Below are 24,219 nucleotides of genomic sequence, written 5' to 3' on the forward strand. Positions count from 1 at the left end.
CATAGGTTTCACTGAATTCATTATGTTATTATATTCTAAACAAGCAGGCTTTAATCATTAGATTTTTTTTCTGTTGAAATCCATCATGATTCTACACAATCACTTAACATTTACCAATTAACCAAGAAGAAACATTCAAAATTCACATTGAAAATTAGCTGTGTCAAAATGTCTTAAGTGCAAAATTGATAACGCGTACCATTATTTCAGTAATAAAAGGACAAGTATGCTTTTATAATGACACAATGTTAAATCAAGCCTTTCTGACCTGCAATGAAATGGTCACTGTCATAAAATAGCCCATTGTGAGGCACCACATCTTCAGAAGCATGGCACTTTCAGTTAGTCCTATCCACCACAGTCTAATGGCAGGTGCAGAAAGATTGAAAGCAAGTGACAGTCACTTAACTCAACAAAATGAGTGACAAGTGCTTCTATCCAAACTACATAGATTCTGGATAACAAGACAAAATATGATTGTATCTTTGACTTTCTCCAGCATTCACCATCCTTAACAGATTCTCTGTATTGGAACAGCCTGGGTGTGGTGGAGGAAGGACTGACACACAGACACAAACAATAGTTACAGGGTGAGAGGGTAAGAAGCTAAGCTAAACATGAGGATCTCGGAGTAGAGCTGCTGCTTCTTTGGATTGCGAGGACCCAATTGACCCAATTAAGATGGTTTGAATATTGGGGGTATATAGTTAAGAAGCCCCTGTGGGCATCTCACTCAAGAATTGTACAAAGCACAACTCACTTTGAGAAGACTAAGAGGTAGATCCAGAATACACTGGAGGGATTAAATCTTGACTGTTTTTGGACCATGTGAGTTATTTCCCGAGAAGCACTGGAGAAATCTGTTGGAGACAGGAAGGCCTGGTCAGCCAAGTACAGCATGGTGGTATGGCAACTATTAACTATTAGAAAATGATGGTGGTGAACTATTCAGTGAGTGTGTTTACATGCACACACAAAACTGGGACAAGGTGAATAACTTGGTTAAGGCAGAAACCCATGTCATTAAAATGTGCAAAATAAAAAAAAAATGATTAAACATTATCAACGGCCACTATTTCAATATACAGTGTATCAACTTGGCTGAGCAAAGGAGTGATGTACTGGTGCATTTACACCCAGTGCACCTGGATGATAATAATAAAGAAAATATTTTTACTTCAGTAAGATTAGTATTGTATGACGTTACTCATTACTTTAAAAGGTAATTGGATTTTGCTGCTGTCCGTTCAGCTCATCCAAATAAATTTAGCGATTTCTGAAATTTTCAGACACATTTTTACAGCCAGGAGAAGTAATAAATCAATCACCTGAGCATTTGCCTCAGAAAAATTATGTTTATGGCTGCTGGATGCATGTGTGAAGCTGAGACTATTGGCCATGGACACACGCAGAATACAAACTACTTAACTGTAAACCTGGTTAAAGGTTTATATGGCCAAGTATGGTTAGATTGTTGTTTGCAGAGAAATCTATGTGTATTAACCTGGTTTCTCTATCTGGAAAAAGGGTGTGTATCGCATTTTAGAAGTCAGATTTATGCGAATAATCGGGTGGTTAAAAGTATATGTTAGCACACTGAATGATGGTGATTTATTTAGAAAAAACTTTTATATACCTATATGTAAGTATAAGTTAAGTACTGTACATAAAAACTTAATTGAAAAGGGGTGTCTAAGTCATATTATGTTACTAGAATATAATGGGTGTGAATTTCACCCACTACTGTTGCTGATTGTCTGCTACTTAATTTTCTAGGTGTATGGCTAGAGGGTTCAGATGGAACTGACATCAATGCACTTTGTCGTTCACACAATGAGCGAGTTGTAGCTGTGGCAGATGACTTCTGTAAAGTTCATCTCTTTCAGTACCCTTGTCCTGTTCCCAAGGTAATTTTCCATTTTAATCTTTCTAAATACATTGTTCTAGTGATTTATTTCTAAAACATATCTCATCAAATCAAAGCAAAAGAAGAAGTCAGCGGTTTATTTTTAACATAAACTGACAACAGATGGAAATGCAAAGTATTGCTTTATTTCTACTGTTTGTTCTTATTCAACACCATATCCATTAAATTCTTGCCCACTACTGTCCTGGTGACCCAAACTCAGCAAGCCTCTGGTCATAAGGTGTCTTTAGGGCATTCCATTTACTTAAGGGGCACCAAACTATAAACAGCTTAGGCGGCTCCTAATGTCTCTTTTTATATGTCCATTATACTTAAAGGCAGAGAGTCTTGCAATATCCTGAAATGTTTGAGAGACAGTGTAGCCTAATACTCTTCCTAATCTTATGGAACTGTGCACAAATTCACGCTTCTAGTTTTTTGCTTGTGGTCAGACTCCCTTTCTTTGTGTAAGTCAGGCACTGGGATGTCTGTCCTCTAGTGTTCTGATAATATCTAGTGTCAGGGAGTCACTCTCACTCATAGCTGTTTGTCGTCCCTGAGGTGGCAGTAATGTGATGTGAGCTCAAGCCACTGGACTTACAAGCAGTAAGTTCTACTGCTCTGCTAATGGTGATCTCCATTCAGCCAGCAGCCTGTCTGGCTCCTTGTGCAACAGTGGGCTTTCCGTTTAGGCAATCCTGATCATGGCACTATTTGTGTTTGCTAAGGCTATGACTGGAAATATAAGGGGACAGGTACTCCAACAAGTAAGAAGGAGAAAGATTATTCAATGCTTTGTATACCATTAAGAGTATTGATTCTAAAGGACATAGGTTACTAATGTAACAATGCTAAGACTCTGCCCAAGTTTGTGCCTTGCCTCTCTGCTGTGACAGTAACCCTATGGAACTGTAGGACATTTCCTCTCATGGAATAATGTGAAAAATCCCTGGCCATTTTCTTAGTTTATCTAACTCTTATTTATTCCAAGTATTTGAACTTTAGCTACTTTTCTAAATTAAGAAGTCTTCCTGAAATAATAAAGTGATTGCCTCCTGCTAACATTCACAATTTTCAAAGTAATTCATAAAACTAAATTCCTGTGATATATCTACATCCATTTTTTTACAGGCACCAAGCCACAGATATGATGGACATGGCAGCCATGTGACAAATGTTCGCTTTACATACAGTGACAGCCACTTGATTTCCATGGGTGGCAAAGACATGAGCATTCTACAGTGGCGCTTGGTGGGTGGAAGCCTGGACCGCAGTAGTTCCGTCTCCTGCACATCTATTGGTTCTTCGGAGACAGGAGGCTGTGGCTGAATATCAAGAAACTACAAGTGTGACAGTGCCATTGTAAAATATTTTTTCTTATGTTGTTCAGCTTGTAGCTGGACTTCTTAAAGAAGCAAGAAAGTCTGTGTGCATTTATTGTGACATGGTAAACTCAAAAAAACACTGAGCAGCGATTCAGTCCACACACACACACACACACACACACTCAACACAGTTGTTTGAATAGACTGGTTCCAACAAGAATTGAGTAATAATTTGGTGATGATCCTGTTTATGAATGGCTAAGTAGATGCTGAATGAAGATGCACTACCCAATATATTTTTATAACCATGAGTGTGTCAAGTGAATGCAGTTATTACAGTTTTCTTGTTTATAATAATCTTCAGTTACTTGATTTTCTATTATTCTATTCTTGATTACAACTTCAGATTTATAAGATCTAATGACTCTTGGCATTAATATTGTTAGAATTATTATTGCGACATTTTCTATGATGCAGAAATTGATCTATTAACAATTTTCCATCTAATCAGACCAAATGAAAAATTCATCTTACAAACTAGAAAGATCACTTGTACAATGAGCAGTATTTTTTTGTAATACATTTTATATATTTTTGGAATTCTTAAGTAAAATTGGTGTTGTGCTCAGTCTTGTATGAGCCTCGGAGGAGAATGATCCCTGTCTACTTGACCAGCCTTTGCTCTCATTTCTTTCTTTTTTCATTTTGTGTAGTGTCTTATGCAACATATTTAGCATGTTCTTCATGACTTTAGTTTCCACAAAGTCTTATACAATATTTCTGCATGTCTTTACTGTTAACCACCATACATATATACAACATTATGGACCTTTGCCACCTGTAATGTGACATTCTTGAGCCATTAATGTTGAGACTTCATGTTTTTTTGCTCTGGTCCTGTGGGAAGGGAGGTCCTTTATTACCTGCTTTCACTACTACAGCGGTGATCTTATTCCAAATTCTATTTTTTGAAGTCTCAAACAAAAGTGCTGCTCTCCTTCAGTCTCATGACATAAATTTAGTTTGACATGTATCATTATCGTAACTGTATCACTACCTTGCTTCAGTCTAGGCGTTCTATTTCTGAGAAAAAACTTGTATTGCTTTGGATAAGTTAAAAGTAAGTTATTTTTATATGCACTTTTGTAAAATGCCACTGCCATTTGTAAAGTGAATCTAATTAATTAACCTTTTTCAGTAACATGATGCTGATGATTTCAGAAAATGTAATAATATTCTCATGCCAGAAATAATTAACAACCAAAGTAGCTTGAATTTTACTTAAAATGAAATATAACCAGTTTTTCCTCATTTCGCAGACCGAAATGGAATATTGGCACCTCTTAATTTTCCAGTGGCTTCTGTTATCGAGCTAGATGGGGCAGTAGCATTCTCTTCTCCCTCTGGAGTCTTTACTCAGGCTCATCCAAATTTAAATGTGTGTTAAATGTAATATTATTTATCCAACCAGACTCCTTTAAACTCTAAAGTCAATTCTTCTATGATATAATAATGAGCTCCTTGTCCTGTAGTTAAAGATGTTTCCATCCTGTCTGGATAGGGCTGTTTCTCTTTAATCGTAATATGTCTGCATGGTTAGGGTGCATTGTGTGTTGGACTCGTTGTGCATGTATGAGTGAGATGGTGTGGGATGGTCCTGTCCTGTGCATGTTGCCTCCAAGATGGATGTTGATCCCTGTGAGGCAAGTTTGATAATGGATAGATGGACAAATGTTGCAGGTGACTGACATTAATGATTGTGTTAAGGGTGGTCTCTGAGTAGCTAATGCATTGTCTAAATGAATGATGGTGATTATTCTGTTAAAGCTTGTTTATTTACTTTTTCAATCCTTTTTTTATTTCTTATTTTGTTGTGTTTCAGCAGAGTAAGAGTGAATCGTATCTTTGTATTACAGAGTATCAAAGCTCAAACAGCATACATTGTATGGTCTTTTTTTTTTAATGATTAATTTGTTGATTGATTATGCTAGTGATACATACTAGTGATTACGTTTATTAGATGGTTTATTCAAATCAGACTTCAGGTTGCTTCTGTATTCATTAACAAATACAAATATAAAATTGTAATCATATATTTGTGTTGAATGATGGTGCAGCTTCTCTATTATGACAATGAAGAGGTCTTTTTTATTTTCCCTTACCTTGATTATTGGTAGCAGACAATTCCTGTTAGTGAGTAGAAACGACAAGAGTTGCTGCCTGCTCCTAAAGTGCATGTTGGCTTTATACAGCATACATTTATAAAGACAAAAACTGGTCCAAAGTTTGTCTTACAACAAGAAATCAAAAGTAGTACTTTATAAAGTAAATTGTACTATTTAGAACCAAATACAGAACATTTCATTTCACATTCTGTCTCTTTGTCCCTTTCATAGATAATTATCAGTGGGCAGAGAGGGAAGGCATCTGCTGACTGAACACCAAAGAAATAAAAAAGTAGACCAGTGCAGTAATACAAAGTCATATCTCTATGCCATCTGTTGTGTTTTGAACTCAGATTCTCATAGTAAAAATTCTTACAAGGATTTATTTTATAAATAATATATAATAATTTATTACATAAGGTGAAGAGTATTATAAAGTGTGAATATTTTTCCATTAATCCAGATCTAGTTGATTGACGTACTGAAGCCAAAAATACCTGAAGAAATAAAATGTTTTTGACAATAAAAATGAAACATTTAGACTTTGCACTCGGTTAGCCCTTCCTTTGTAATGGTACAGAATATTTTAAGCCTCCTTAAGTGGGTGCAGCTCAGAAATGACTTTTGTGAATGTAGTGTCTTTAAAGAAATGTTCTTTTGACTTGTGAAGCAAAGGCCCACATTGTGGACTTTTAATACTGTAGTGTATTGTTACAATCTTAAAAAAATATACAAATGTCAGAAACATTATTTTTATTCTTTAAGTAGAGTCTATGTTTTTATTTTGTATTTTGTGTTTGTGCTTTCATTCTGTTTTCTTAGGATAAGTAATTGTGTACAAAAGTGAAAATACTAGAATTAATAACTGTGAAGATGCTAAATTCAGTACCAAGATCCATCAGATCTCACAATTTTCTATGAGATTTTGCTTTTATTATTTAGCATTATATATTTTATGTATACAAATTTGTATGAAAAGTTATAAATACATTATGTTTAACAAAGAACAGTCAGATGCAAATCGTTTTAAATATGTAACAAAGTTTAATTAATGATACAAAAATCAATTTTAAGTCATAGATTGTACACAATTTGTATCTCAAAGCTTTTATAACTTCACATTTAATATTTACCTTAGGACAGTGTTTCCCATGCTTTTTAATGTGGACTAATACTGTATTCTTATAATAAAGTCTTTGATTAGTTATATATTTCTGTGTATTTAATTTTGTAGCCTTTTCTGATTGCTGGGTTTTATGATTTAAAAAGAAGACGGGTCTATAGAACACTTCTAAAATAAGGCATCTTTCCTCAGTCCTTTCCAGATGAATCCAGACATCCTCACTAAGATGAGACTCGTCATTTAACTCAATAATACTTGCATTTAAATTCTATTTTACTTAAACAGCAACCCACTCTACATTTCTATTCTGTCTTCCTAAAAAAATGTGTACTCATCTTTGTTATACTCCTCTCCATCTCCATGCTATAATATCATAATTATTGTCAGCTACATACAACTCACTTGTTTTATTTTTGATACTTCTAACATTAAGGAAAGTAATTATGTATTCTTTATATTTTTGTACAAATGACTTACAGAGATGCAGTATACACAGCTAATTGGCAGCTCTAGTCAGGGTATGCTAGAATAAAGTAGTAAGTCTTCAGCCTCTATTTAAAAGCTGAGACTGAAGGTATACCTCTTATATTAGCAGGCAAATCATTCCACAGCTTCGGGGTCCTGTAACTAAAAGCTTGACCTCCCACTGTTATTTTATTAATTTTTGGAATCTTTTGCTGGTTGGCATTTTGAGATCTCATTTAAGTCTTTATAAGTTAAAGGAGGATGTTTTAAATCAGCCATAAACTTAACTGGGAGCCAATGCAAAGACTCCTGTACTGGAGTTATGTGTTTGTACAATGTTTTCTGATTTGTGTAATAATCCTTACAGCATCGTTTTTAATTAACTGAAACCTGCATAGAGAACAGTTTAAACAGACTTTGAATAATGTGTTTCAGTAGTCAATCCTATTAAATGCACTAATTAATTTCTCAGTGTCTTGTATATGTAGAAAACATAATCTTCCAACATTTTTAAGATGGGCAAAAGCACATTTTGGATAGTTTTGTAATGTGTGTTTTAAATGTCATGCTAGAGTCAAAGATAACACCTAAGTTGCATGCTGATTCAGTAGAACTAAAGGTGGCTCCATCTGTTAAAGAGTTACAGAATGTTGTTAAAATCAGCATCATTTCCCCCAAAAATAACATTTCTGTTTTTCCTGTATTCAGAGACAAATAATTCTCGTCCATCCACCCCTTTAACTAACTAAACCAGGCAAGGACAGTACCTGAGAGTCCAATATAATTTTCCAGCCTTTGTAATAGAGTAGAATGGTCAATGTCATCAAACGCTGCACAGACACATTTGCAAAACGTGCTAGTGCTGTTTCTGTACTATGACCAGAGTGGAAGCCAAACTGGAATTTCTTAGATACAGTGCATCCGGAAAGTATTCACAGCACATCACTTTTTCCACATTTTGTTATGTTACAGCCTTATTCCAAAATGGATTAAATTCATTTTTTTCCTCAGAATTCTACACACAACACCCCATAATGACAACGTGAAAAAAGCTGTTAAAAATAAAAAAACTGGAAATCACATGTACATAAGTATTCACAGCCTTTGCTCAATACTTTGTCGATGCACCTTTGGCAGCAATTACAGCCTCAAGTCTTTTTGAATACGATGCCACAAGCTTGGCACACCTATCCTTGGCCAGTTTCGCCCATTCCTCTTTGCAGCACCTCTCAAGCTCCATCAGGTTGGATGGGAAGCGTCGGTGCACAGCCATTTGAAGATCTCTCCAGAGATGTTCAATCGGATTCAAGTCTGGGCTCTGGCTGGGCCACTCAAGGACATTCACATAGTTGTCCTGAAGCCACTCCTTTGATATCTTGGCTGTGTCCTTAGGGTCGTTGTCCTGCTGAAAGATGAACCGTCGCCCCAATCTGAGGTCAAGAGCGCTCTGGAGCAGGTTTTCATCCAGGATGTCTCCGTACATTGCTGCAGTCATCGTTCCCTTTATCCTGACTAGTCTCCCAGTTCCTGCAGCTGAAAACATCCCCACAGCATGATGCTGCCACCACCATGCTTCACTGTAGGGGTGGTATTGGCCTGGTGATGAGCAGTGCCTGGTTTCCTCCAAACATGACGTCTGGCATTCACACCAAAGAGTTCAATCTTTGTCTCATCAGACCAGAGAATTTTGTTTCTCATGGTTTGAGAGTCCTTCAGGTGCCTGTTGGCAAACTCCAGACGGGCTGCCATGTGCCTTTTACTAAGGAGTGGCTTCCGTCTGGCCACTCTACCATACAGGCCTGTTTGGTGGATTGCTGCAGAGACGGTTGTCCTTCTGGAAGGCTCTCCTCTCTCCACAGAGGACCTCTGGAGCTCTGATAGAGTGACCATCAGGTTCTTGGTCACCTCCCTGACTAAGGCCCTTCTCCCCCGATCGCTCAGTTAAGATGGCCAGCCAGCTCTAGGAAGAGTCCTGGTGGTTTCGAACTTCTTCCACTTACAGATGATGGAGGCCACTGTGCTCAGTGGGACCTTCAAAGCAGCAGAAATTTTTCTGTAACCTTCCCCTGATTTGTGCCTCGAGAAAATCCTGTCTCGGAGGTCTACAGACAATTCCTTTGACTTCATACTTGGTTTGTGCTCTGACATGAACTGTCAACTGTGGGACCTTATATAGACAGGTGTGTGCCTTTCCAATTCATGTCCAATCAACTGAATTTACCACAGGTGGACTCCAATTAAGAAACAGCTCAAGGATGATCAGGGGAAACAGGATGCTCTGAGCTCAATTCTGAGCTTCATGGCAAAGGCTGTGAATACTTATGTACATGTGCTTTCTCAATTTTTTTATTTTTAATAAATTTGCAAAAATCTCAAGTAAACTTTTTTCACGTTGTCATTATGGGGTGTTGTGTGTAGAATTCTGAATAAAAAATGAATTTAATCCATTTTGGAATAAGGCTGTAACATAACAAAATGTGGAAAAAGTGATGCGCTGTGAATACTTTCCGGATGCACTGTATGTTGTGATAGTGGTGAGGTGAGGTGGTGACTGCTTTTTCAAGTACTTTAAAATGAATAGTTAGATATTAAATAAGAATGGGTGCTGCCAGAATAGCCATTGAGCTTTTCACTAGCTTTGTTGGGCCTGAGGCACAGGTAGTAGGTTTTATTTTAGAAATGAAAGTTACGACTTCCCTTTCTTCTACTAAGTTAAAAGTACTTAAGTGTTGTGCATAATTCAAGACAGGGATTGCCAATGTAGTATTTAATTTATGCAGTGATGCTGAATTCTAGGATCATAAATTGTCTAAATGAAGGAAAGTGTTGAGTTTATTGAATATTGTCCACAAGCTGTGCAGCACAAACATAAGACTAGTAGGATGTAGTCCAAATCTAAATCAAAAACACATAATAAACTATAACATTTGCACTGAATTTCATGTAGGCATAACAACATAATTCCTGGTATATCCCAAGGAAGCTATTAAGAGAGCACCAATGAAAGCATTGACAGTTCACTAAAAGATTAACTAAATTCATATCATTTTTTGAAACTCAATAATGGCTCCTAGTGCTACAGTACAATGAACATGATATCAATTCTTTGAAATCTGTTCATCAACACCCCTCAAGGTGTATTTTCTTCAGATATTTCAAACAGTGGATTATAGGTCTGCACAGCATGAAGGATCAAACCCATGTTCTACATTGAGAAACGAGGTTGCAATCCTAACTGGATTGCCAAGGAAGAATACACAGTTGGTTGGGGATGAAACATTTCTAATAGGTTTCTATAAATTCTGAAAGGCACTAAGTTAATTTCTCTGAAAAGGAAATTTGGGTCAAAGACATACAATGCACTGTCATTTTATATCAGCAATAATAGGGAACTGAAAATGACACGGCACTAGACTGTACCTACGACCATGTTTAGGATTACCAGGTTTCGGTCCACAAATCGGAATTGAGGCAGAAATCCAATATGTAGTCTGTGGGGTTCATATTAAGCAGTCCAAATGTGGCCTGAAAGCCAACAAGCACATTCACCTTGACATGGGTCACACCGGGCTGTTTCCTTGCCTCAAGTTTATTCTTTACTCATACAGTCTTTTGCTATTTTTAAACTATTACTGCGCATGTTATCAATTCTGTTTGTGTTCTGTCTGTGTTGTATAGATGTAGTATTGTGTTGTTTATAAATTATTTGCCATTTTTTGTATTATGTCAGTATTATAGCTATTAGTTTTGTTTCTTTCTGCCCAGCCCCCTTTATGTAGATCCTAAAGGGGCAGGGCCACCAGGTGATGTAGCTGGGGTCTGCCCCCAGCACTGTAAATGGAGATACTACTGTATCGGCCTTGCATTGTTTTTAATTTTGATTATTCAATTATTATTTAATTTTGATTATTCGATTACTTAAATTTGAATAATTGCAATTATTTGGATTTGTTTGTTTAATTTCTGCCTTTTCTTTGCTCTTTTTGAATTCTTTAATTACAAAGGACCATTGTTTGTTTGTCCTTGGACCAAAGGTTTAACAGTTTTTTGCCACTTCTGGACATTTGGAGATGTTGTTGTTTATAGGCCTTAGCCCCCATTTTTAGGTCTGTGCAGGCCAGACGCCTACACAGTGGGTTCAAATCCGCTGAGAGGGCAGATCTAACTTTTGGTTATTTGGAAGCCTGCATCTCTTTTTTGACATTTTGAAGTGGCAGGAATCACAGTGCAGTTTTTGTGGAATGCATACTCTACTCAAGGTTACAATGCAGGTAAGGTATTATTATTATTACTGTTATTATTATTATTATAAACAGGATTCCTTGTGTGTTTTTCCTGCTTTCTGCTAATGCTCTTTAATTTTCTAAGCAAACTAACAGAGCTTAAGCAGTTTTGGAAAGATGAAAAAACGGGGAAAATTTGCACTGTCCAGATGTATAAAGCTGATAGTAGCCTGCAAACAACAATGCAAGGGTGTCATGGCTGCCAAAGGTGCATCGGCTAAATAAGTCGCAAAATCAACCGGAAAGTTAAAGCAAATTATGGAAAACATCCAGATCTAAATCCGTTAAGTAATTCTCTTATACAAAGTATACAGACAGAACAACAACATTTATTTATATAGCACATTTTCATACAAATAATGTAGCTCAAAGTGGTTTACATGAAGAAGAAAGAGAAAAGAGACAAAGTAAGAATTAAAATAAGACAACACTAATTAACATAGAACAAGAGTAAGGTCCGATGGCCAGGGAGGACAGAAAAAACAAAAAAAAAATAAACTCCAGACGGCTGGAGAGAAAAAAGTAAAATCTGCAGGGGTTCCAGACCACGAGACCGCCCAGCCCCCTCTGGGCACATAAATGAAACAGTCCTCTTTGTATTTGGGGTTCTCATGGAAGAACCATGATGATGGTCATGTAGACTTCCGGCTATTAATCCTTCAATGTAGAACGCGCTTGGACCACAAAATTTTTTAAAATCATTTCTTAGCGAGCTCCTATGGGCCAAGGGTAACCTACATTCCAAATTTCAAGTCCTGAGTCCTCATGGTTCGGGAGATTCTGTGATGAGTGAGTCAGTGGTATTTGGCTTTTATAGACTTTTATATATAGACTAACAAAATACCCACGCTTCGCAGAGGCAAAGTACTGCCTTAAAATTTTTATTAAGAAGAAAATTAAACCTTTTTAAACTGAGGGAAAATATACCAATAATTATTTGTTAAGGATCTCTTTGTATACCATGTTGTCAGTTCGGCCCTCCGGTTGTAACATGACCAAGCTGTGCGCTGAGCTTACTCTTGAGCATGCAACTTACAGTTGGCCATGTGAACAGTAATCTTGTCTCAAATCTACTGTCATAATCGGTTTGAGTTTCATGGTTTGTTTCAATTACGTCAGTATTTGCAGGACTTGTGTTGAAGAGACATTCGGCATCTGTCAAGCGTTGTAAGTATACAACCAGTTTCATCGATAACTTCACATCCAGCTTTTGAAAAAACATTCATAAACATTAAAGTGTCCACTACTGAAATCGTCACCTGTCAATCTAAGATGTTTAAGAGGTATTGGCGGTTGTCGAAAGGTGTAAAATATTTGGCCATTTCGGTACACTTGAAAGCGACAACTGAACAATTCAGCGGCAGCCATCAACTCACATGCAGAACCATAGGTGAAGGGCTTAAGCATTTCACTATTATAGTGCTCCTGTGTAGTTTAATTATCTCCTGTACCGTCATCAGTCCACACCTTGAACCTGTCCCAGTCATTCAATACATAAGACACAATGTTCCTCCGGATATCAAGAGTGAGCCTGATATGGCCGTGCAATATGTAACACAGAGAATGGAAAAGGTAGGTGCCATCTCCGGGCATGGGAACCACTCGGTAAGTGACAGTTCTTTGATCGATGGTGATCACCTCGATAGACATGGTAATGGGGGTACAGTTGGAATGATAAAGGAAATGGGTACCTGAACAATGTAAAGTAAGTCTAAAAAACCTACACAATAACTATAATCGTAATAAATGAACAATAAAACAGCGGAGAAGCTGTGGATTAAATAAAAAGGCTGTAGTTATCAGCTGGGAGACGTGAATCCCGTGGCGAAGCAAGGAAGGGAATGTAGAGACTGGAGCGACGGACGGCTTTATATAGACAGACAGCCAACAACGTGGGAGGCGTTGGGATGGGGGACCCAATGCCGCCTCACACGGTGACCCCGCTGCAGTCTATGGACGTATATATGTACGTAAGTAGGATTCAGTTAGCGTTGGGAACCCACGTACCAAATTTCTTGAAGATGGGCCCATAAGTAACAAAGACCGTTGAAAAGTTCAATATGGCGGCTGACAGTGGCGTCATACCACGAAATAAGTACGTACATTGGTTTCGGTTAGCGCAGAGAAGCCACCTACCAAATTTCGTGAAGATGGGGCCATGAATAAGAAAGTTCAACATGACGGACGTTGTTGACCGTTATGACCATTACGCGTAGAATTTCGAAATGAAACCTACTTAACTTTTGTAAGTAAGCTGTAAGGAATGAGCCTGCCAAATTTCAGCCTTCTACCTACACGGGAAGTTGGAGAATTAGTGATGAGTGAGTGAGTGAGTCAGTCAGTCAGTGAGGGCTTTGCCTTTTATTAGTATAGATTTAGTAATGGAGTATGCTGTTTTGCTTGTCCTGCTAAGTGTGTGTTTCAGTGATTACACATAGTACATGTCATAAGAATAAGGACCTGTCCCTGGTCCTTCGAAGCGTCCAAACACTAAATACATTTTAATTTAACAAATGGAGCAACTCATGTCATTGCTGGTGTAGACAAGCCAAATAGCCACATCATTGCTTACTACAGCTCTTGTAAGTGCTGCCAGTCCTTCCATATCCCACAGCTTGTTATGCGTAACACGGGCTAGAACATGGACATCTGTAGAAGTGCTCATTACAATAAGAGGAAGAATGCAAAGTCTCTGATTTTCATGTTTCACCCAGGGTTTCTCGCCTGTATGCGGTACAATGTCGTGTTTCTTGTCTTTGTTGTTGATTTTTGTGCCATTTATTTATATTAATGTTACGTCTGTTCATTATCTGTTTTTTGCCAATGCCTGTGTCGTGTTCCTTGTATTTTAATCATAATAGTAATAATAATTTCTACTTATATAGCACATTTCTCATGATTCAAAGTACTTTTTATAACGAGTGAGGAGCCACTTCAACTACCACTAATGTGCAACATCCATTTGGAACATATGACGGCAACCATTTTTGCACCAGTGCGCTCACCACAGAGAGGTGGTGACAGAGAGAGAGACAATTAGAGACAGGGGATGATTAGGGGACCAGAATTACTAGACTGTGGTGGGCAATTTAGCCAGGACATCGGGATCCATCCTGTTCTTTATAAAGGATGCCCAAGGATCGTTCATGACCTCAGAGTGTCAGGCTCTCGGTTTTATGTCTTATCCAAAGGACGGCCCTATTTTTACAGCACAGTGTCCCCATCACTGCACTGGAGCTTTGGGATTCACATTCAGACCACAGGGCAATTGCCCCCTGCTGGACTTGCCAACACCTCTTCCAGCAGTAACCCAAGCTTTGCCCAGATGGTCTCCCATCCAAGTACTGGCTGGGCCTGAACATGCATAGCTTCATGTGGATGACCTGTTCTGAAATGAATGTGGTAAGGTAGTTTTGTGGGTGGTTCCCCAAGAGATGGGACCACCTGCCAGTCACCACCAGGAACTGCCCTCTGCCTTATACATATGGTGGGTCTCCCATAGTTCCTGGTGGTTCATTTTGAATGTGCTAGGGAGTGGAGGGTTTACTTGTGTTTTTTTCTGTGCTTGGCACCTTTTTTGATTACTGGATTTTTGAACCTGTGCTTTCTTTTGGGTTCTCCATTGGGACTGTGTTTGCTGGGGATTGTCCTGTCTTCTCAGGTAATATCTTTCTTTTGTTCCACTGAGCTTCTTGTGCTACAGACCATCAACATTTTATTTAAGATTCTTTGAGGCCCTTCTTCTGTCTAGCTGGGCTTTTGTATGTAAATCCACCTCCGGTAGTGAGCAGTTTTGGAAGTTTTTTGTGGGACTTTTGTGCTTTGTGGACTCCCAGTTCATAACAACTATTTAGTGGGGCTGTGTAGGGGAATATTAAAAAGCAATGAATCTCAACCTCTTTTCATCTCCTCAAGCTAAATGATTATACCTCATTTGATCACTACTGCTGCTTCAATCTCGAAGCAGATACAAATCTGTTTTTGAATGAACTCCATAATGGTATAAAGGTGGCAGTAACAAGCCCTTTGTGTGTGTTTTATAAGTGACAAGTTCAATTCCTGCACTTGCATGCCAAAATTCTGTTCCATGAACACAAAATCATTTCCAGACCTGACCACTGCTGTTTTTCTCTTTCACATATTGTTGCAGTGCTGTATCACCAATACAGTGACTCACTTTCACATGAACGTTTTACTCAGTTTTGCTTGTGCAATATTGTTACTAATTTGTAATTTGTTACCCATGAGTGCAGTAACTGTATGCATCCTGTCAAAAAGCTGGTACTGTTATGATTTCAGAACTTTAGTACCAAATTAGTACCGAAGTATGAGGTTTTTGTAACTTTCCTACTCACTGTGAAAGCCTCCGACCGAGTTAAGTGAAGTTGCTGTTTTGTTTTGCCTGCCTTTAGATTTGTTGTTTGGATACTTCTGCCTGTGTTTTGTCCACCTTTTGTGCTTCTGACATCCCGTTCTGTAGATTACTTATCTGTGGGGCACGGCATTTTCTCACTGTTTTTACCTGCTGATGGCACTCATGTGCTGGGTGTGCACTCCCACATTGGCCAAGTGTCATACTGATTCATCTCTCTATATATAAAATTCAACATCTGTCTGTCTGCATGTCTGTCTGCTTTTAACGAGAGAACTACTAAAGAGATGTAGGGCGGATTTTTTACTATAATTTGCTTGAACATTCCAGTTGATTTTGCGACTTCACTTATCACAGTAAGTATCATAGTTCATTTGCAGGAGCGATATATTCGCACTAATCTGAGACAGAGGGGGAAGCGTGACATCAGGAATGGGAGGCCGGACGGGGCCCTCCTCACTCACGCAGCAGCCTCTGTTTGAGTCGGTCTACCTCTCACGACGTGTTAGAGCGTACCTTGCCTCCGCTTAGCTAGTGTTACCTGTTTGTTTATTGACAAGGGGTACAAGCCAGATTGCAATTCACTGTGACCAATGCTGCTACACCTGCCCACCGCCACACAAAGACAGCATGGCCACTAGCTTGCTGTGCATTCCTGGCGAGCTGGCAGTCACTGCAAGCAGCAACAGACATTTTAGGTTACTTTTTGTGCTTTTCAGAACAGTTTTTTGGAAAAAATCTCTTTCCCTCAAAGAGATAATAGCATCAGAGCGCTGTTTTAAGTCAATAAACAATATTAAACATCAGAAGAACTTAAAGATTGCGCTTGAAATACAACAAAAGAATCAAATGTTGCAATAAAGACAACACGTCAGAAGAGACAGCAGGAAATGCAGTGGCACCAAGGTCATGAGTGTAGAATATTGTAATGCCAAGAGAGGGGGGCGATCTTCTGCCAGACAGGATGATCCAGAGAGCTGAACTTAAATCTGAGTTTACTGAAAAGAACTGGAGGTACACCGTGTCATGTGGAGTCAACCCAATCCAGCTCTGGCCATCTTCTTATCATTTGCAGTAGCAACAGTTACCTTACAGGTAAATTACATATCATTTTGAAGAGGAGTGATATTAATGTAGCACTTGATAAAGAAACCTTTTGCTAAAGACAACTTGTTTCAGAAGTAATTTATTATTAGCATCAGAAATAAAGACCTCACTGTTTTCCAGTCATTAGTAAGGAAAGGTGAGCGCATAACGTTTTGCTAAAACATACAAATCTTGTCCCTTAAGGAAAAGGGTTTTGGGAAAAGATGCGCAGAATGAATGTAACTGGCCGGATTTTGAGCTTAAAGGAATATTCCACCCAGAAATGTGTTATTTACCGCATGTGGTTTGTAGTGATCTCAGAAGACAGGACTTCTGCCAACAAATGGCAGGCTGTTTTTGTTCAGGCCAGTCTCAGAACCAGTGAAGTGGCACACCTTTAATTCATCTCAGTGCTTAATTAGCGCGTCTTTTTTCATGTTTCCTTATTGTGCATTCAGAAAAGAGCAGGAGTGTGAGATTTATAGCCATAAAAATATAAATATTTGTACTGTTGCCATAGTTTTTAAATCTCAATTCTTTTATCACTTTAGTATTAATTTACTGCCTTTTGCACCTTTAATTGTGTCCTAATAATGACAATTAACAATGAACGCTCCCGGGCAAACAACAATAAAGGCTGAAAGCCTGCAGACCTGCTAGCACAGTCACTAGCAAATAATGGCCTAAATATCCAAGACAAGCAGAATGAGCATCGTAATGATGATGAAAATCATACAAAACGGGATAAAAAACAATAAAAATCTCTTATGGTAAGATTCCAGCAAATTTGAAAAAACTTAGTTTGGAGTTTTCAAGTCCTGCGGTGGGCTGGCACCCTGACAGGGTTTGTTTCCTGCCATGCGCCCTGTGTTGGCTGGGATTGGCTCCAGCAGACCCCCGTGACCCTGTGTTAGGATATAGCGGGTTGGATAATGGATGGATGGTGTCAAGCCTTTCACCATACTGTATCTATTGTCCTGCTGTCTACCCTGTTCACTGTTAATTATCATTATTAGGATACAAAGATACAGCAAACACCAAACTAAAAACGTTAACAGGAAAATCCACCAAGTGCCAAAGACATGCAGATTAGGTAGGTTGGTCATGTCAGATCGGCTCTTGTGTGTGTGTGTGTGTGGTCACCATGTGATGGACTGGCGCCTGTCCATGGGTTGTTCCTGCCATGCTCCCTATTGATTGCTGGGATAAGTTAAAGTTTCCCTGTGACTGACTCTGCACAGGATGAAGCAGATTTAAAAGATGGAAGGATGGATGACAGAAATGAGTTATCAACTTAAAACTGGGAAATAAATGAATACTGCAAATGTAAATCTCACACTACTGCACTATTAAGAATTGAATTTATAATAGGAGCAGAAATAAAGACCAGGTAATTAAGGAATGAGATCACTTAAAGGTAAAATGAGTTACTGCTTGTGAAACTGATTGCAACTAAAACCTGCAGCCACAGGGATTCCCCAGGAGCAGGAGTGGAAGCCACATTAGACTTCACCTCCAGTCAAGCCCTGAAGTCACTTTAAGTGTCAGGGCGGCTGATTTTGATATGCAAACACCAAGCTAGAATCTTCTTTACTGTTGTTTGGTCATTTCCTCATCGGTTTGTCCTACAAAGCCTTTTAACAGGCCGATTCTTTTGGGCATCTTCTGCACTGCATGTCCTCATTTTAAGACCATTTGCTGCCCCCTAATGGCTTAAAGGGAAATTACTCCTCGTTTCTTGCTTTTTTTCCCTTTAGTAGGGCAACTTGATCTTAGCCTTGCTGTTGCAGTGTGACAGTTGTGGAACGTGACCCGGACACAGACAGACGGACATCATTTGTTCACCCAACACACTCATTTATTTACAAATATTTACAATAAACATTTCCGTGCACAAACCCAGCGCCTCCAGCACCGTTCCCCCAAAGTCCAGGCCTCACAGTCACAAGTGCCTTTCTGGCTGCCTCCAGTCCTCTCTCCAGCTCCGTCCTTCTTCCACCCGACTTCCGCTACTGAATGAAGGGAGGCGGCCCCTTATATAGGAACCCGGATGGGCTCCAGCTGCTTCCCGGCATTCTTCCGCAGACACACCCCAGTGCGGCAGAAGTGCCGGCTGCGCACCCGGAAGCCCTCCGGGTATCCCCTGTCTTCTTCCCCCCAGCACTTCCTGGTGTGGCGGAAGTGCTGGGCTCCAGGTTTCTAGAGGCACCGGGGCACCGCCTGGCAGTGGCCACGGGTCCCTACAACCAGAGCGGTCACCCCCTCACGGTCTGGAGGAGGTACAAGCCCTCCTCCGGTCGTCCTGGGCGTCCCGGCTGGGCTCCACCCTCAGCCGGATGCCACACAGTCCAGGTAATGTGCTGCTACTCAAGATCTCCTGTTGGAACTTCTCCCTGTTTTTTGCTATATTATTGTCAGGTCTGTCCATGGTATCTTCTTGCCAGCTTGGTAAACCTTCACTGCATATCAATTTTCATCTTTACTGCTCAAATTGGCCATACGTTTCTTAAAAAGTCAGAAATCAACAGTTTTAATAGACATGGTGGTGTTTACTGCATACAGCACATCTATCTATTTATCTATCATATTGTGTACAGTAGAGTGCTCTTCTATCTATCTAGCTATCTAGCATTCTACAGTATCTATCTGTGGTGTATGCAGTACAGTACATACCATGTAATGATTACCATCACATCACAATAAATAGAAATAACTATTGATACAATAAAAAGTAACTAAAATGTGTTGTGCTTCTCAAACAAGTAACTAATGTATGTGCCCTCGGTTGTCCAGCAGGGACAAAGCGCCAGGTTCAGTGTTGAAAGTGGAAGGGTCATTCTGCTTACCTCCCTGGTCACCTGACTATAGTATCAGATTCTGTCTTTACCCTTATAACCATTAAAGACTTAAACACTGTCCTAGCTAAAAATAATTTAAGTATTTGTATTGTTTATATGTATGTATGTAGTTTATCTATTGTTTTTAATGTTATTTTTATTGTAACACAATTTGAGCTACCCTTTCTGTATGAAAATGTACTATATACAGTAAATAAATGCTGTTGTTTTTACTGTGCTTCTTCAAAGCTGCAACAAAATACACCATTTACAACAAACATAATAATCTTGTATTTTGTTAAAGAATCACTCAACCTACAATCCATGAGCGGCTCTGTTGGGAGAAGCCCAGTGCACTTTGACAAAGTTGAATGCAGCTGCCAGCTGCGGTGCTCTCTGTACTTCAGGCCTTACCCTTCCCTGAGTGCTGTCAGAGTATTCACAGGTCTGGACGCTGGATGTTCTACGCACGTGGGAGTGCCTAAGGATTATTGTGAGAGTGAAACAGACTAGAGGGTGATAAGTGAAGGATACAAGACATAGACAGAAGGGCAAGAGGTCAAAACCAGAATAGTACAAAAACTACACATCAAAAGTTAAACCAAAAGGAGAAGTCTTTTAATGACGCCAACATCAAAATCTGAAATGGACCTCGCTACTTGTTTTTAAAGGCAAAGCTAATCGAGCGATAGCACAGTGTGCCATCAGTGCCATATTTACAGTATTCTGTTACATCCAGTGACATTGTCAGAGGCAACAATTGCAGTCGCGAGACATGAAACAAAATGGGACTGTGAGCTCAAATAGACTAGTATGGATATGATTTTGGAATACACAAGAGACTTTTATTGTAACAACTTACTGTTTAGTTTAGTGCAAGCTGTGGACTGAAATGAAATGTAACATTGGAAAAAAATTATAATTTTTTTTTAAATTTTGTTTCTTTCAGAAGCAGAATATGATAACATTCATCATTTGGTTACATAATGCAGTCTTACCTAGTGCACATTTGCAATATGTTGGGACATTCAAGGAAAACTGGTGATGTGATTTTGGTTAACTGTACTGTACCAGTATGTTATAAATATAAAACTAAGATGAAAACACAATGAGTTAGTCAAAGACAAAGTACAGAGGATTTCTGATGCCATGATTACCTTTCAGGTAGTCGGCTGCAATTCTTTACTCAGTGGCCATTCTACCTGAAACAGCAACTCTGTGAACCATATGATCTAAGCAACACTGACCTGTGAGACACCCTGAGGCCCTCTCACACTGACCCTCCTTTTGTTCCAAGGCCTTGTTGTGAAGCTCCTAGTCGAAGTTTCTCCAGGTCTGTGCTCTTCACTCTCTTAATATGAGAGGTGCAGTGGTCCTAATGTTCAAATCATAACCACAGAGCCACTTTGTTTCTGTTTCTTTTTAATCATTCGTCAAATATGTGATGCTTAATACTTTTATCTTTATCGTTTACTGGCCAGCTGATTGTCATTTACAAATAACCAAGTGTAATATACTACCACTGATGAATTCATCATATAATGCTGTCACGCATATGTGTGACGGGGGGACATCTTAATGGTTCAACTTAGGTAAGCGATGCCACTCCGGGATGAGATGGCGCGTTGTCACTAATGATATCTTCTCTTTCACCCTGACAAGACACCCAGTGGGGGCCACCAGCCCCCACTGTGGCACCCAGAGCTGACCCAGAGCCTTCCAGTTGGGGGGCACCATAAAACCGGACAGCCCTGGAAGGTGACATCTCATTCACAATCAGGAGTCAAGACTGAAGGAGCTGTCATGGAGATATGAGAAAGAGAAAGAGCAAGAAAGAACTCTATGTGGGCTGATTTTTCAGTCAGTCCTCTCTTCTGTTGTGCCGCTTTTTGTTTCTTTCTCAGTTGACGGTTGGTACCCCAATGATTTCTGCTGCTTTGTTTTCCTCAGCTCTGTCCACCTGTCACAATGCATTGTTATATTTGTCATAGTAATGATATCTACTTTATTAAGCAACCTTTGTTGTGCTTGCTATGAAAGGTACAATATAAAATAAAGATGGTTTTAATCAATCGATCTGCAGCTGTTTGTTTTGCATGTAGTATGACTCTCGTTCTTAAGCACTGTTGGACTTTTTTTATTGATGCTAACTTTAAAGCTTGATTAGTTCACCTTTCTGCTTTGTGACATGTTGTTTCTTTACACTTTTTTTTTTCATTTTTACCATTATTAGTGTGCTGAAACAGTTAGGTGCCACCTACTGGTCCATATGTAAAATATAAAAAAATTAAAACAAAAGTACTGTAATGGTTTGATTAACCCAGCCACAGGGGATGCACAAACCAGTGCGTTTCTTTGTGCCCGTCCCAAGCCTGGATAAATTAGGAGAGTTACATCAGGAAGGGCATCCAGTATAAACTTTTGCCAGATCAACATGTGGAAGACAGATTTCCATACCGGATCGGTCGAGGCCCAGGTTAACAATGACTGCCACCAGTACAGGGGGCTGGCGGAAATTGGGCTACTGTTGGACGAAGAAGGAGAAGAAGAGGTGGGGAGACGTTTCTGGAGGATGTGGTGAGAGAGGACATGCAGGTGGTGAGTGTGACAGAACAAGATGTAGAGGACAGAAAGATATGGAAGAAGATGATCCGCTGTGGTGACCCCTAACGGGTGCAGCCGAAAGAAGAAGAAGAAGCAATGGCTTTATTAACCCACTGAGGAAACTGATACAAGATATTCAAAAATCTGTCCTGGATTATACTCCACCTGTAACAGATACTAGGAAATGTCTGCATCTCTTGGCCGGATATGTTTGTTACTATATGTTCTTGGCCATCTCTGCTTATTTACCAGACACTTTAGAGTTCCTCATCCTCCTTTGGTCTTTTTTGGTGTATTAGCAGGGTCATTCTGAGTAAATCATTGTGAAAACGTTTGTTTCAAAAAGTCTCATTTTAACAAACTAAAAGAACCTTAAGCACCGCCACCCTTCACCCCAAACTATTTTACAATCAATGTAAAATAAGAAAAAAACATGAACTCTCTCAGTAGAGAACAACTCCAAAAACAGTTCAGTGTTTGGCACAACCCTTTTTTAACACATTCTTCAGCCAGCACCCTTCCATTAAGTGCAAATCATATGCAAAAGCTCCAAGCCCACCGGCCAGACTTCTGACCTTTGGGCCAACCTAGAATCTCAAACTCCCTTTGAGAGAACCGGACTAAGACGTTGCACCAAACTAAATGATGATCTTGATTTAACTGAGCTATAACACACTGTACTGTTTTCTCTGATACTTAATGAAAAAAATATGTAAACAAAAAATATAATATAAAAGCCAAAGTAATTAAACCTAAAATATCTTGAAAAGAGGGGCCTATATATGGACCTAATTCATTTTGGCTATGTGTAAACATTTGTTGGGTTCAATGTGCTTAATGTCCTTCCTGACTGGAAGCCAGTGGCATTACAGTTGTCACCCTTTTGCAAGGTGAGCATAGTTGAGGGGCCTTCATTTGTTTATCAAATGGGCAAACTCTCTGAATAACCCAAAAGACGTCATGTGTCCTAGAACTGGTCCCCTGCACTCACCCGTTAGCTAAGCCCCACTTCCCACGCTACTTGCTTCTTCCACTGCTCATTTCCATTTAGCCATACCCAAATTAAAGGCACTTCCTTCTCTTTCTCTGTGTACCCTCTTCCTTTCTTCTGTTCTAACTTCAAGCAGACCTGACCCCGCTAGAACCTGCCTACAAATCTCTAACAGCCAAATACAACAGGAAGATTCCAAGAGTTGCAGCCTTTCTGTGAGCATTCATGATTGATATTGGTCAAGCTTCTGCTTGTGGGCTTCCTCCATCCTCTCCTCCTGTGAGGTTATGAGTTCCATCAATAGTGGTGGCTTGTAAAACGTTATCTTTGCAGGGAATATCAGCTTCCTCTTTATGTCTACTCACTTCTACTTGGTGCGTCATAAATCAACCCCCTTCTTATTTTTTCTTTTTAAGTGGCACCTTCTGCCCTTATAAAAGGATCAAGTGGAATCCCTTCAGGGCTCATCATGAGTGTTTTCTTCAGTTTGCAAACCTGAAACTGATTGTGTCAAATATGATCATGCCTATATAAGTAACTGCTATTTAACGTTCTTATCTGACAGATCACTGCATAGTGACACCCATACTGGAGGACACTGGTATAAATCAAAAGGAACTTTCAAAAGGAACACTTCTTAAGATGTAGGCTTGTAAGAATAAAACCCGTAAATCATGTAGTCAAAGTGAAAACTCTTGAGGCTTCTACTAAACATGTTACATGAAATACTGCAACAACTTAGAGCTGCTCGCTAACTAAATCAATCTCTACCTGTCTGGCAAACTGCAGTTTGTGAGACTCAAGGACTGTGTTTCTGATAAGGATCTGAGCAACACCAGAGCACCACAAGGAACTTCTCCTTCTCCCCTTCTTTCTCCCTCTAGAGCTCTGAGTTCACTTCTCGCCAGCCCAGTGTTGTCTTTTTTTCTTTCCTTCTGCCTCACTGATAGGTCTCCCTATGATACTTTTTGGAAGACAGGGACATTCCTGTTCCCTCTAGAACTCCATGGTGGATCTGCACCTCTGAGCCTTTATCAAAAATACTTGTTTTATTTAACACAA

The 24,219-nt window shown here is 39.4% G+C and overlaps 1 protein-coding gene across 3 annotated transcripts in view; it reads left to right on the top strand.

Annotated features, from left to right (window-relative positions):
- eml3 (EMAP like 3) overlaps nucleotides 1-6,607 on the top strand; it is a 265,243-nt gene extending 258,636 nt beyond the window's left edge. For all 3 annotated transcript variants that reach the window (XM_039769278.1, XM_039769279.1, XM_039769280.1), the window contains 2 exons: nucleotides 1,777-1,907; nucleotides 3,038-6,607. In XM_039769278.1, the coding sequence (XP_039625212.1) occupies nucleotides 1,777-1,907; nucleotides 3,038-3,235 (329 nt within the window). In that variant the 3' untranslated portion in view covers nucleotides 3,236-6,607. The remainder of the gene's footprint in view (nucleotides 1-1,776; nucleotides 1,908-3,037) is intronic.
- The last annotated feature ends 17,612 nt before the right edge of the window (nucleotides 6,608-24,219 follow it).

Source organism: Polypterus senegalus, chromosome 11 (genome assembly GCF_016835505.1).
Source record: "Polypterus senegalus isolate Bchr_013 chromosome 11, ASM1683550v1, whole genome shotgun sequence".
Taxonomy (NCBI): domain Eukaryota; kingdom Metazoa; phylum Chordata; class Cladistia; order Polypteriformes; family Polypteridae; genus Polypterus; species Polypterus senegalus.